The sequence below is a fragment of the Lissotriton vulgaris genome, chromosome 10 (assembly GCF_964263255.1).
Source record: "Lissotriton vulgaris chromosome 10, aLisVul1.2, whole genome shotgun sequence".
Classification (NCBI taxonomy): domain Eukaryota; kingdom Metazoa; phylum Chordata; class Amphibia; order Caudata; family Salamandridae; genus Lissotriton; species Lissotriton vulgaris.
The window spans coordinates 908,979,472-908,992,736 of NC_141698.1; the positions used below are offsets into that span (position 1 = coordinate 908,979,472).

At 40.5% G+C, this 13,265-nt stretch overlaps 1 protein-coding gene across 1 annotated transcript in view; it reads right to left on the reverse strand.

Moving 5' to 3' along the window:
• The window catches only part of LOC147688995 (ATP-dependent translocase ABCB1-like), an 856,748-nt gene that overhangs the window by 284,541 nt on the left and 558,942 nt on the right, over window positions 1-13,265 (reverse strand). The window contains exons 19-20 of the mRNA XM_086941881.1: window positions 10,896-11,039; window positions 8,030-8,134 (exon numbers count right to left, since the gene is read on the reverse strand). Of these exons, the coding sequence (XP_086798007.1) occupies window positions 8,030-8,134; window positions 10,896-11,039 (249 nt within the window). The remainder of the gene's footprint in view (window positions 1-8,029; window positions 8,135-10,895; window positions 11,040-13,265) is intronic.

Sequence of the window (13,265 nt, forward strand, 5' to 3'; positions counted from 1 at the left end):
GTGGCATTTTTGCAGTTTGCTTTATATACAGTCAGACAATAGACTTTAGTGTGGTTAAATATTATCTTAAATAACTAACAATAGTGTATCGATTCCAAAGTCCAACCCCAACTCACAAAATATTATTTTATTTTCAATCAGGATAACAGCATACAGATGTAACTGTGTTCTTTATGTGCATCTAAGGAGAGACACCTGCGGCAGACCAGGAGGTGCAGGGGAAAATTGAATAATCCTTAAAAAATGAAGGCTGGTGTGCACCTGTGGCAACTTTCAAAAGAGAGAGTTTGCCAGAATACCAGAAAGGACTGGGTATACAACAACAAAAAACAAGAGAATTCCTTTCTGTGTTATTCACTTTCTATTTGTGACCCAAAGGCCTACACACTACTTTGGCAAAGGACTTTTTTCTGTCTTTTTATATTTGATGTTATAATGTTATGAATTTGTAATGTGTGAATATCATTCTGTATTGATTATTTGTAATTTGAGTTGAAATGACTAGTGATTATTGTATGTACTAGATAATTATTTTTTGTGAATATGTTTTAAAATGTTATGGAATAAATGAATTCATATGTTTTTAATATAATCAAAATAAATTTTGAGAGATAAAAGCAACCCCAGTCTTGTGCAGATATAATGATCCGTGTCACTATTGAACACTAAAAGTCAAACTAGTGCACCTGTGGCAGGCAGGAGGGTCCAGGGGAAAATTGAACAATCCTTATAAAATGAATGCTGGTGTGTACCCTTGGAAAAAGGGGGGTTCGGGGGAAAAATCTATTTATCCTTAAAAATGAATGCTGGTGTGTGCCAATGGCAGACAGGGGGTCCAGGAGAAAACAGAATAAACCTTATAAAAGGAATGCTGGTGTGCACTATGGCAGGCAGGGAGGTTCCAAGAGAAAATTGAATATTCCTTAAACAAATGAATACTGGTGTGTGCCTATGGCAGGCAGGGGGTAAAGGTGTAAATAGAATAATCCTTCAAAACGCTGGTGTGCGCCACAGCAGGCAGGGGAGTCCAGGGAAAAATTGAATAATCTTACACATTTATGCTGGTGTGCCCCTATGGCAGGCATGAGGTCCAGGGGAAAATGGAACAGTCCTTGAATAATGAATGCTGGTTAGCAGCTGTGCGCATATGGCAGGCAGGTGGTCCAAGGGAAAATGAGTAATGACAAAATAAAAAATACAAATTTCAGGTGTACTAGAGGACTATGAGGATCCCATTAGGAGGAAATGAGGCGCAAGGGGAAAACTGAAAAAATACATAAAACATAAAATGCTGTTCATATATACATGTACTACTACAATGATCCTCAAGCATATTAAACTGATATCAGGGACAAGTAAAAAAAAGACAACAAAAAACAACAAACACAAAAAGGCATAGTTTTCTCCTGTCGATCTCTAAAGAAAATGGCTTTACAAACTGGAAAAAAAAGAATCCACACACTGGCTGGCTTCACAAAATGGTTGCCAGCCACATGGTCAACCAACAATGTCAAGCAAGGAGACATGGACAACAAAGAACACATGAGACCTATGAAAAAAGAACACTGGTTGCAACGCAAAATGGTAAACCAAGAACAATAGGCAAGCAGGCATGTGCACAAAAAGATCACATGCAGGCCTATGGCAAAATCAGACTGGCTGGCTACACAAAATGGCCACCCGTCACATGGTCAGGCAACAACAAAACACAGAGAGGCATGTACAACAAAGAACACATGAACACCTATGGCAAATGGACACTGTCTGGCTACACACAATCACCACCAGCCACATGGTCGAACAACAAGCAAGGAGGCATGGACAACAAAGAAAACATGCAAGCCTATGTATAAACAACACTGGCTAGCTATACAAAATATGAGTCTGCTACATCGTTAAACAACAATCAAGGTGATATGGAGAACAAATAACACATGGAGACATATGGAACCTGACTACACAAACTGGCCCTGATCACATGGCATGGAGAACACAGACAAATGGTGGCCTATGGCAAACACACAACCTGGCCAGACAATGGAGGCATGGTAACAATTAAGAAAACACCACTAAATTTTCAGCCGGGACACAGATTAAATTGAAGTGAGCTATGAAAACACATCCTCCCGAGGCATTATAAATAAAAATATTTTCAGAAAAAAAAGTTAAATATTCTAAAAAAAGAAAATGAAAAACAACATTTTATTTTTAACCCAATGCCATCCCTGGCCTAAATAATGTTTTAAAACAACATGTACCACAAAAACAGTTCTTTCATGTACCCAATGACTAGAACTGGCTGGAAGGTATGTGGGAAGACTAGACCACTTAGTGAAAATAATTAATGGTGCATATATAACAAACATGGAGAAAGTGAACTGAACTGGGCAACCTTGTTCCCTAACAAAAGATACAAAATTAAATGCAAAAAATAATGAAGCCCCTACTGAAACTCCTAGCCACCCACCACAACCATAATCAAATTTAAAAAGTTTAAAAAGGTACAAATATATTCTGGTGCTTGCCCTCCATAAAACAAACAGCACCCTCATACAAAGGTTTTTGAACTTACTTGTGAGATCACAATAACAAAGTCCTTACACTCCAATGGTATATATGCATCAAAAAAATGCAGACAAAGAGAGTGATTCTTTCACCTCGAAATCCAAATGAAAAGTGACCAGGAGAAGGAGAATACACTGGGAGGAGCTTTATTCTAAAATAAAGTAGTAAAATTAAAAACAGCTTTTTGCTCTTATAAACAACCTGAGTAGAATATTCACTCAAAAAATATCTTCGAGTAGGTTTAGCTGCTTCTTGAGTAGAGAATCTGCTCGAGAAGCAGCTGTGGCTTCTTTCGCTCGCCATTGTCATGAAAATTGCACCAGAAGGCTTTGTTGTGACAAGAAGCCATACTTGTACCTGGCAAATTTGCACGAGGTAGCAGTTGCCAAATCTCATTGAGCTTTCCAGCACGTGGCAAAAGAAATCTCACGTGCACCAGCAGAAGTATACTTCTGCCAAGGGCTGAAAGGTGAACTTTAGTAGCAACTCTGCGGCATATGCATACCACGGAGCTCCCAAATTCAGGCAACTCTGTGAGCAAAATTATATTTCCGCCCAGGACTAGTTCTAAGTATCATGGTTTTTCAACAACTAACAAACATAATATATCTCCAGAGGAGGCTGATTGATGTACCAGTATACTACTTTTGTATATTGGTCATAGGGGCAAAAGGATGTAGGTAAAAACATTGTAATTAATTTCTAATTTTACCTAACTACATGCACTACTGAAGCGTTTCTTTGGGAACTCACTGTACAATCGTATTAAATAACCACTCGCCAAATTCGGGATTCCTGCTAATTTTCAGAAATGTACCTCAAGTCACTCATGAGCTTCACACCTCTTTCCCCCCAAAACAACTGCAAGCAAGTACGAACTACAAAAATGTGAAATATTGAGCACCACTTAAAAAATTGAAAATACCTGTGGTGAATACAATATTTAAAAAAATGTGGCCCAGATATCATTTGTGAAAAAAAAGCATAAACATCCCCAAATATAAAAATAAGGGCCCGGTACTTGAAGTTTGGAGGAGTATCGGCCCATAACGTTAAAGTATCAATGAACAAGTGATTGAAAGCGCAGAAATACATCAAGTAAACATCTTGGTGTTAAAATAATACAAGAAAGACAAAGACAAAATAAAGGGACTATTAAAATACATTTGACGTGAAATAGGAAGGCTATATTGAGGTTTAAATCTCACTTATGGCATTTTGAATCTTACAACACAAAGCACTCTGGAAAACCGTGGCTGCCCCTACTTGCAGGAAATATATACATTTTGAGTGAAGGTTGACAGGCATCCAGGGTGCCTCCTTATAGATTAGTTTAGGTTCAACCAACAATGTTATTATGTTACATCCCATTTTATGAACACCTACTTCATCCACTAACACTTATAAATCAATACTCACCAGGAACCTAGAAGAATAAAACAGTTCATTGCTTTCTACACATAAGGACACATTTTGCTAAATGGAAAGAGAACTTTATAAGGTTTTTCCAATGCAATGGACTTAGCTCTGTGTAATGGTAACAAGATGCTGTGAGCTAAATTTCATCTGACAAAAAAATTCTCCAATATTTCATTTACCAAGGGATGGCTTAATGTAGTTAATAGCATAAAATGTACATAAAATAACTATTTCAATGAAAAATATTTGAGCCATAATCTTTATATTAAGGAATATTTTTGTTATCAATATTCTGATATAAAATGAGCAATCTACTCAAGATGTGTTCCTTTGATGTCTCTGTGTGGTGATCAAAGACCCTTGGGATAGTCTTTGAAGGAAGTGGCCATTAGGGGCCACCCGGGTAACTTACAACCACCTTCTATGCCTTCCCAAGTAATGAAGAGTCAGTCAGACAGTAGAGAATAAAACAAGCTTTTATTAGCAATACTCTGCAGAGGAGTCCAATATGACCTGCACCCTAAGATGTCTGCTGAGGGACTGACCCCCCAACAGTCTGTAACACAATATGATTCTTCCCAAGAGCCTCCAATCACGCACACAGTGGAAAGTTACTGGCCTGGGCAGAGCATGAGCAAAGAAGGCACAGAGGGATGAGCTACAGGTGATAGCTCATCCCTCTGTGCAGGTGGCCTGCTCTTTTTAGAGAACAATATGTCCCTAAAATTGTTTGTTCATCAAATGAGCCAGGAAGCAGCCAGTGTAAATCAGCATTGTCCCTCGTATATTTATTCCACAACATGCTAAACATAATAGGGCCAATGCTGCGCTTGACATATACATCAAAATTTGGAGTACCCTCCCGAGGTCCAGGCTGGTTATCCTCTAGTCGAACCTCAGTAGAGCAACACCAACATCCAAAACACCCTAATTTGCTTAGACAAGGCATCTTAACATAAGACACTTGCACTGTCCACACCGGACAAATATAACCACAACCAGTAAATGAGTTTGAGAACCAAACAAAAAAAATGGTCTGAGGACCACACCCTTCAGTCCAGAGACTGCACCACGATCAAGAAGACAGTCTGGAGACGGCACCAAGTTCAAGAAGAGAGGCTCTAGCACCAGACCTTTTCAAGAGTATACCAAATTTCCAGTTGGCCTGGCAGATTGTTCACAAACAGTCCCAAGCCTTTTCAAGAGTAGACCAAATTTCCAATTGGCCCGTTAGATTGTTTACAAACACTCTTTGTCTTTTAAAAGGGTCCGCAAAGCCACCAAGTTCAAACTAAGACAGCCCGAAGACCGTATCAAGACACAGCCCGTCAGCTCATACCGTTCAAGCTAGGCAGTCTGAAAATTGCACCAAAACAGTCCAGAGACTGTACCAGGACACTGCCCATAGGCTCATGCCGTTCAAGAATGGCGCAATTTTTTCAAGAATCAAATCCCATACCGGATGCACTTAGGTCGAGCCAAATTATTCTCCACTGCCGACTCTTTGGACCAAACGTTCAGCTCCAAGGTTTCGCCTTCTCAGGACCCCAGCCGGTGACCACTAGATGAGGAGTCGCCCAATCAGATGGGAGGGGAAGCTGCGAGACTCAAGCTTGATCATGTGGGGTACCCTGATCTGCCCGAACGACCGAACGCACCCGCCACCCTGCAACCCGTTTGCGGGTGAGTTGGGTTACCTTGTGGGGTCCTTGTTGAGGCACAAACTGAAGGAAGTGGCATGTAGGGGCCACCCGGGTTACTTTCAACCACCTGCTATGCCTTCCCAAGTAATGAAGAGTCAGTCAGACAGTAGAGAATACAAACAAGCTTTTATTAGCAATACTCTGCAGAGGAGTCCAATCTGACCTGCACTCTAAGATGTCTGCTGAGTGACTGACCCCCCAACAGTCTGTACCACAATATGATACTTCCCAAGAGCCTCCTATCCAGCCCACAGTGGAAAGTTACCTGCCTGGGCCTAGCATGAAAAAAGAAGACACAGAGGGATGAGCTACCACCTGCCAGATGGGTACATGTTATCTTTAACGCAAGGTTACCATGCTCATGATCTCCTATCATGGAAAAAACTGAAGTGGTGAAGAACGGTGCAAAAAGGGGAAAGTGTGGCTAGGGAGGGGTTTCCCAAAGGAGATCATGCATGCCAGACTGTGCAGTAAAGGGGTGCAATGTTGTGCCCCCCCTGCATGCACCCCTAGTCCTAAAAGTGGAAGGGGGCCAAAGTTGCCGCTTGTCACTCTTTTGTTAGGAGGCAGGCTCACCGCTATGAAAAAGGAAGTGGAAAGCCAACCTGTAATATGTTCCCAGTGCCGGCATCGGCACAGCCAGTAAATTAAGTCTGTATGGTGGTCTTGTGGGGTTCCGACCACCACACTCAGAATACTGCGGTGGATCCACAGAAGTGGCGGTGGTCAGCCCACCAACGTGAGCGTGTACTCATAATAAGGCCCTTAGTTCATTGCTATTCACACACTAAATTTCTAAAAATACTACTGGAAAAAATACTAAACCAGTCATAAATTTACTCCATCTCAGAGCAGGAGTAAGTCACGTACCATACATGGACAACCACTGGTATGCAACACCCTCCCATGGAAATTACCGTAGGAAGAGATTTAAAATGATGTGCCATATTTAATAATGATACCTTAAATTAAACATTATGTATACAAATATTTTAAATTCACTTACATTTTGTCATCAAAAAGTTAAGATTCGATTTATTTTTCAATTAAAAAATGTTATATTTTATATTTTATCTTTAAAATATGTATTTTTAAGCATATTGATTTGTTTATATTCAGTTTAATTTATATATTTAAGTACCAAGCTCCTTTATTTTCTATAGTGGTATTACAGTACCAGTGGTTGGTCATGCGCAATATTGGACTTGCTACTGCTCCTTTTTGGCTGTAGTAACTTTACCCTTATAAATTAGATTCCTATTTATGTTTCAGGGGGTGGAGACATATAATTCTACACTTTTAAGCAACTGTGCACTTGTAGATGGCGAATAGTCAAAATTAGTAAAGTTATTCAACAGTGTAGATTTACTCAAGATTAAGGTTGCATTTGTGAACAGGCCCCATCATGTTGGAAATCGATTGTGTTTTAATGGAATACCCAATTCACTAAATTCTACATCAGGCCCTAAATGATCATTAGATCAAACCTGATTGAGCAGCACAGGTCCCACATCTAATTGTCATAGGGAAGACCTCCTAGTGTATTAAAACTTGCCCACCGCTCTAGTGGGAAAATGTTGCTAAACATGTTTCACAAAAGAAATCGAGAACCACGTTTGTAAGAAAATTAAATGCAGGGTAGAAATATCCCAGATTTTTTCGCAAGGGAGTTTTCACTCAGAGTTGGAACTATTTCTCTACTTTCCTGTCCATTATAACATGTGTCCCATCATTGACCTGGGCAAGAATTTTGAAAACAAGAAGGCTCAGTCTTCTGATAGGGAGGCTCTTCCTTCGTCCTACACTTGTGGCACTGTGGGAGTTGGTGTGCTTGTCAAAGGCCTCTGACAGAATAGTCTTCTGAGGTCCTGCTATAAGTAATCAGGTCTCTCTCCACCTTTAAATGAAACAGAACAGCAGCATTTCTTGTAGGGGACGAGAACCTACAATTTACACTGCTTCTCCCCATGGACCAAACTCTGACTAAAAATTCGACATGGAACATTAAGGTCTATATTTCAGAACTGTGAGATGTTTGATTTTGATGTTACAGTTCACAACTCCTCATCCAACCAGCTGTGCAATATGTTATTAATAGAGCATACAGGGGCGTTGGACTGATCATTTACAACTACAAAAAAACATGCAAGCTTCAAATCTAATGTATGGAAACATCATCATTTTAACATATCACAAAAAGATACCTACACAATTGTTTTACTAAAGAACTCATCTAGATTAGTACCAGTTTGATTTCAAGGACAATTTCCTCCAAATTGGCAGTTTTGGGATTTCATTTGACAACGAAGAATTTTGTTACATAGTCATTGTGATTTACTTACGATAATAGTGTAGGCAAATAGACTAATTATCCCCATGACGAAGAACATTAGCGAAATTATACTTGTCACCGTGCTCCTTTTTCCACCATCTGTTTCACGAAAAGCCTATTAATTAAAATACAAAATATAATTATTGGTATGAAATGTTAGAAATTCCTTTCCACTTACATATATAAACCTTGGTGATGGTTCAGCAATAGACATATATATTTCACGACATCATAAGAAGAGAGATTATTTTATATTTTGAAATTATTAGAGGTGTATCGCTATATCGAAATACATCTGAACCGGGTGAGCTCGGTAAGTTGCGAGATAATGCTCAGTTTCGTATCCACAATTTAGGAATGTAATAATTAACAAATGGGAATGGTAAGAGATGAAACAGAGCAGCCACTTACTCTCAATGATCATATTGATGACAGAGACAGTGGAATAATATCACTATCCCGTTCCATAAATAAAGCCCTCACCTCTGGAATTCCACATTTTTAATTCGGGAGGGTCATCTACATCTGTCGAATTAGTGGCAAAGCTAAACTTGAGGGGGCCTCCTCAAGCTCAGGCCCCCCACGCTTTGCAGAAGCTGTGGGGTCCTTTGTTACGTCACTGTGCCGAATGCAAAGCAGAACAGCAGCTCCCATTATATAAAACAGAAGGAATATGGGGGCATATTATCTAGGGGGTTTATCTTTGCTTTTTTGGCTTTAAAAGCCAAGAAAGCGGAGATAAAATTATCTTCCTATTACCTAGCAGTCGCTAACACCAGTTCTACTAGCTGTCGCTAACACCAGTTAGCGACAGCTAGTAGGAGATAGCGACCATCTTGGGCCCCACTTTGCATGTCAGTGATATTTATCACTAATGACATGCAAAGTGGGTGTGCCAAGATGTTTGCGAGTGGAAACAGTCGCTAACATCGCTATCTCCTATTACCAACTTTTGGAGATATTCTCGCTAAGCGCGAATATCTCCAAAAGCTAACACCTGCCCTGAGCAGTTCTTAGCCATGTTATCCAATGGGAGGTGGATAACATGGCTAAGAGCATTAGCTTGGTAATGCATGAATATCGCTGACTTTTCAGCGATATTCATGCATTGCGGCCGATTTTTATCGCATTTGCGATAAACCTTGGTAATACCAAGGTTTATCTGCGATAAAAATCGCCGCAGCTCAGCTGTAAATTTTTGTCTCTAACCAAGCAATAGTGATAATTATCGCTATTGCTTTTTAATATGCCCCATGATTCAAAGTCATTTACCCGGCTCTCAAATCCACGAAAGGGTAACAGGCAGGCACGAATATTCGATTAATATTAATATGAATCCACAAGTGCATAACGTAATTTAGTAGTAAACCAGTGGGGAGTACGATGATTACGGTGTAGAATTCGAAAACTTCTATAAAATTATCAGCTCTCTGAACCATTCTCACTGTAGAAATGGTTCAAGGTTTATTCAAGCAAAGGACTGGAATGGCTCCCCTTCCAGTGAGTTTCTAAAAGCTAATCATTTACATCGGTGTGTAGAAGAACATGTCTATGTGTACATTTACAACTTTTCAGAGGGAAATTAGTCCAAGGTATTCGGTAGGAAATAACAACATACGAAAACTAAAATGTTCACATCAAAAAGACTACTAATCGGGGTTCCAATTACAGAGGGACCGTTATTTATTCTAAAACTAAAACTAAAACTCCTATTGTCATATTATAAGCTTGAAATAAAATAAAAAACACTAGGTGGAAGTCTTCTGTCACAGCAATATCTATCTATCTATCTATCTATCTATCTATCTATCTATCTATCTATCTATCTATCTATCTATCTATCTATCTATCTATCTATCTATCTATCCACCTATCCAGCCATCCATCCATCCATCCATCCAACTATCTATCTACCCATCCACCTACCTATCCATCTACCTATCCATCCACCCATTCATCAATCCATCTATCCATCTCTTTATCTAAGCTCACTATAAATTTCTTATTTAACCACAAGAACAACCCACATTATGGGGCCGATTAGGATGGAGGATTTTCCCGGAGGAGGCGGAAAATCCTCTGCGGACTCACCAAAGACCCACCGCCGCATTACGATGGCTGGTGGGTCTTGGTTTCTGTCCGCTGCTTTTCCGCCGCGGTCGGATTACAACCGCGGCGGAAAAGCTCTCATTTGGCTGGCAGTGTCTATCAGACACCGCCAGCCAAATTAGGAAGCATTAGTAAACATGCTTTTCCGCGGCGGTTTTTCCGCCGTGGAAAAGCATGTGTACTTTTGTTTTTGGGGGCCCGTTGCGGGCCCCCAGGGTGTTGGGGGGTGGGGGGTGCACATGGGGGGTACCTATGGTACCCCCCAGCATTTACATGCACAATGCGGCAGGCACCGCGCGGTGCCTGCCGCTTTGTGCATGTAAATGTAAAACATGCACATTTAACATTGCGGCGGGTGCTGCTTGAAGCAGCACCCGCCGCAATGTTAAATATCCAGGATGTGACCGCCAGGGTGGCGGTCACATCCTAATCGCACATGAGGGAACGCCGCAGCCCCTGCGGACGTTCCCTCATACTCTGGGGTCGCGGACGGACTCAAGTCCGTCCGCGATCCTAATCGACCCCTTAGTCTTGATCACTACAGTCACCTCACCTCCCATCTCCTTTACTTACTGAATCTAATTTCCCCCCAGGGCTGCGCTAATCTCTATGGTTCCCCCAGGGCTGCGCCAGTCTCTATGGGTCCTAACAGTCACAAACCCCAACAATTTCCACAGGCGGCCCGAGCTAACCATGAGGGAACCGAGCAATAAACTATTTGCAATAGCGCGATTTGCTAGAAAGCTGGCACAATGTCCTGCACGTACCCCAACTATCTTTCCATACAATAAAGAAAACGTGGGCCAAACGCCCCCAGCGATGGCAGAGGCAATAAGGCACATAATAAGGTAAGGCCACTCTGGTTTGTTCCAGCCAAGAACTTTTGGAAAAGGCACCTCAGGAAGGTCTTCCTGTAAGAAGAAAAGATACATAGTGTTTACAATGCGCCACTAAAGATAAACCAGCAATAGTTATGATATCTAATTCATGACAGGATGAACTTTCACTAGAGCAAAGCAGCACATCAATCCCCCAACCGTTTACCACCATTAACTGTTAATTTACTGACCTTTAAATGCACACATGGGCCAGACTGCACGAGACTTACCCTGAGCAACTCTGCCCTAAAGCCTGCAGAGGCGATGACACTGTGCTAATGCCCTGTTGTAGTTCAGTACCACATTAACTTTTCCATGTTAACTCATATTGGGTAATACTGAACATGGTATATTGCTACAACATCACACACCCTATTGCCTTAAGCAAGACTATCATGGACAGATACCTCTGCATTTTGCTTAGCTGCATTACGTGGAATTGCGAAACTTGAGGCTTGACATTGGCTCATCTGTGAGCACCTGTAATTTTCAACTGACTTACTTAAAGTAAGTTAACTGATAGTGACATAGGGCTTCAAAACTCTGCATGCAATATTCTGTTAAATGAAAGCCATGGTCAAATGCACTGCCCCTAGAATGATGCATAGGTTTGGGACCATTATAGGTTATGAACTTCTCACCTCCATACTCACTAAATTTGCCCGTTCCTTAACCTACTCTCAATCAACATTCATCTCACCATACCAGCCCTTACCACTGTATACACCACAGGGACCAATTTTGCAAGTTATCCCTTGTAATAATAATGTAAGAAAGTCAAACATACAGAATCACCTGCAAATAAAAAATTGTCATGGCAAAAACCAATAAAAAACACATGCAGATGAGCAAAATACCATATGGTATTTATTTCCAATGATGACAAAGTAGATGGACATCATGCAACACTGAAGCTGCTTCTCTTCTCACTGAAAAAAAACAAAGCTCAAAGTGACGTTATACTTAGATGGAGTGTTAAATTGTAAAGCCTAAAAACCACTGAAATTCATCAGTTATAGTTAACTAAAGTAAAGTATAACTTGTGTCCCTACTATGCACAGTGTTGTCATCAATGATGTACTTTCAGATGCCATTAATGATGTTATTACTGATTTTATAGAATGTTTCATAAGTAATGTAATATGTGAGGCTGTAAGCAGAGAGTGTGTATGTGTGTGTGTGTGTATACAAAAACCTTAGCAATTCATAGAAAAAACCCAAAGGTTACAGGGAAGTTAATGTTAGGGTGACATTTCACTCACACAATACCTTGAAAAATTCATCTGTTACAGTTAGCTGAGCTAACTATAACTCGCACCCCCACAATGCACTGCTGATGACGTCACAAATTACATCACTCATGACATGGACCGTGACATCACGGATTACATCACTGATGACCTCTCAAATTACATCACTGATGACATCATTCAGTGAATTAGTGTTTCTTAAACATTTAAGAATGTTATATATACCCGATGGCTTAAATAAGTTAGAATTTTGAGAAGTCAACCATGTACAGATTATAGTGATTGCTGGTTTGTATGGTCATATGAGCAAAAGTTAATAAAAAGAATTTAAAAAAGAAAAAAAAGAATGATATATATCTATGCATGTCAATGTGTATTGAAGAATGAGAGGGTGTATGAGTGTCTGTATGGATGATTTAGTGCGTACGTGATTGATTATTCAAGTGAGTGATTAAACATGTCTTCGTGAATATAGAGAAGAGGGACTAATCTGTGTGACTGTATGTATCAGTCTGTCAGTTTATGTGTTAAGTGGCTGCTTGGGGTGGTGAGTAGATACATAAGTGACTATATAGGTTACTGATTAGTTGTCTGAGTACCTGTATGTGTGCCTGAGTGTCTGTGTGGTTGGTTGAGGGGGTGTATGACTTCCTGCATGGATGTTTGAGTGGGTAAATCCCTGGGTGTGTGGGTTCATGAGTACATCTGTGAGACTCTGTATGGGAGAGTTAGTATGCGTATGGCTGTGTCGGTGAGTGAAGGAATGTCTCAGTGGTATATGGGTGAGTAACTGCATTTGTGAACAGCAGTATATGTGATAGTTGACGTATATAAGTGACTGTATGTGTGAGTGAGCGATTGTGAGAGTAGCTGTATGGGTGAGTGCTTGCTTGTGTCAGCAACTGTATGGAGAGTAAGTAATTGTTAGTGTCTGTATGAGTAGTGAGTGTGTGTGTTTCTGTATGAGTGAGTAGGTGGCTGTGTGATTGAGTGTTTGGGTGAGTGAGTA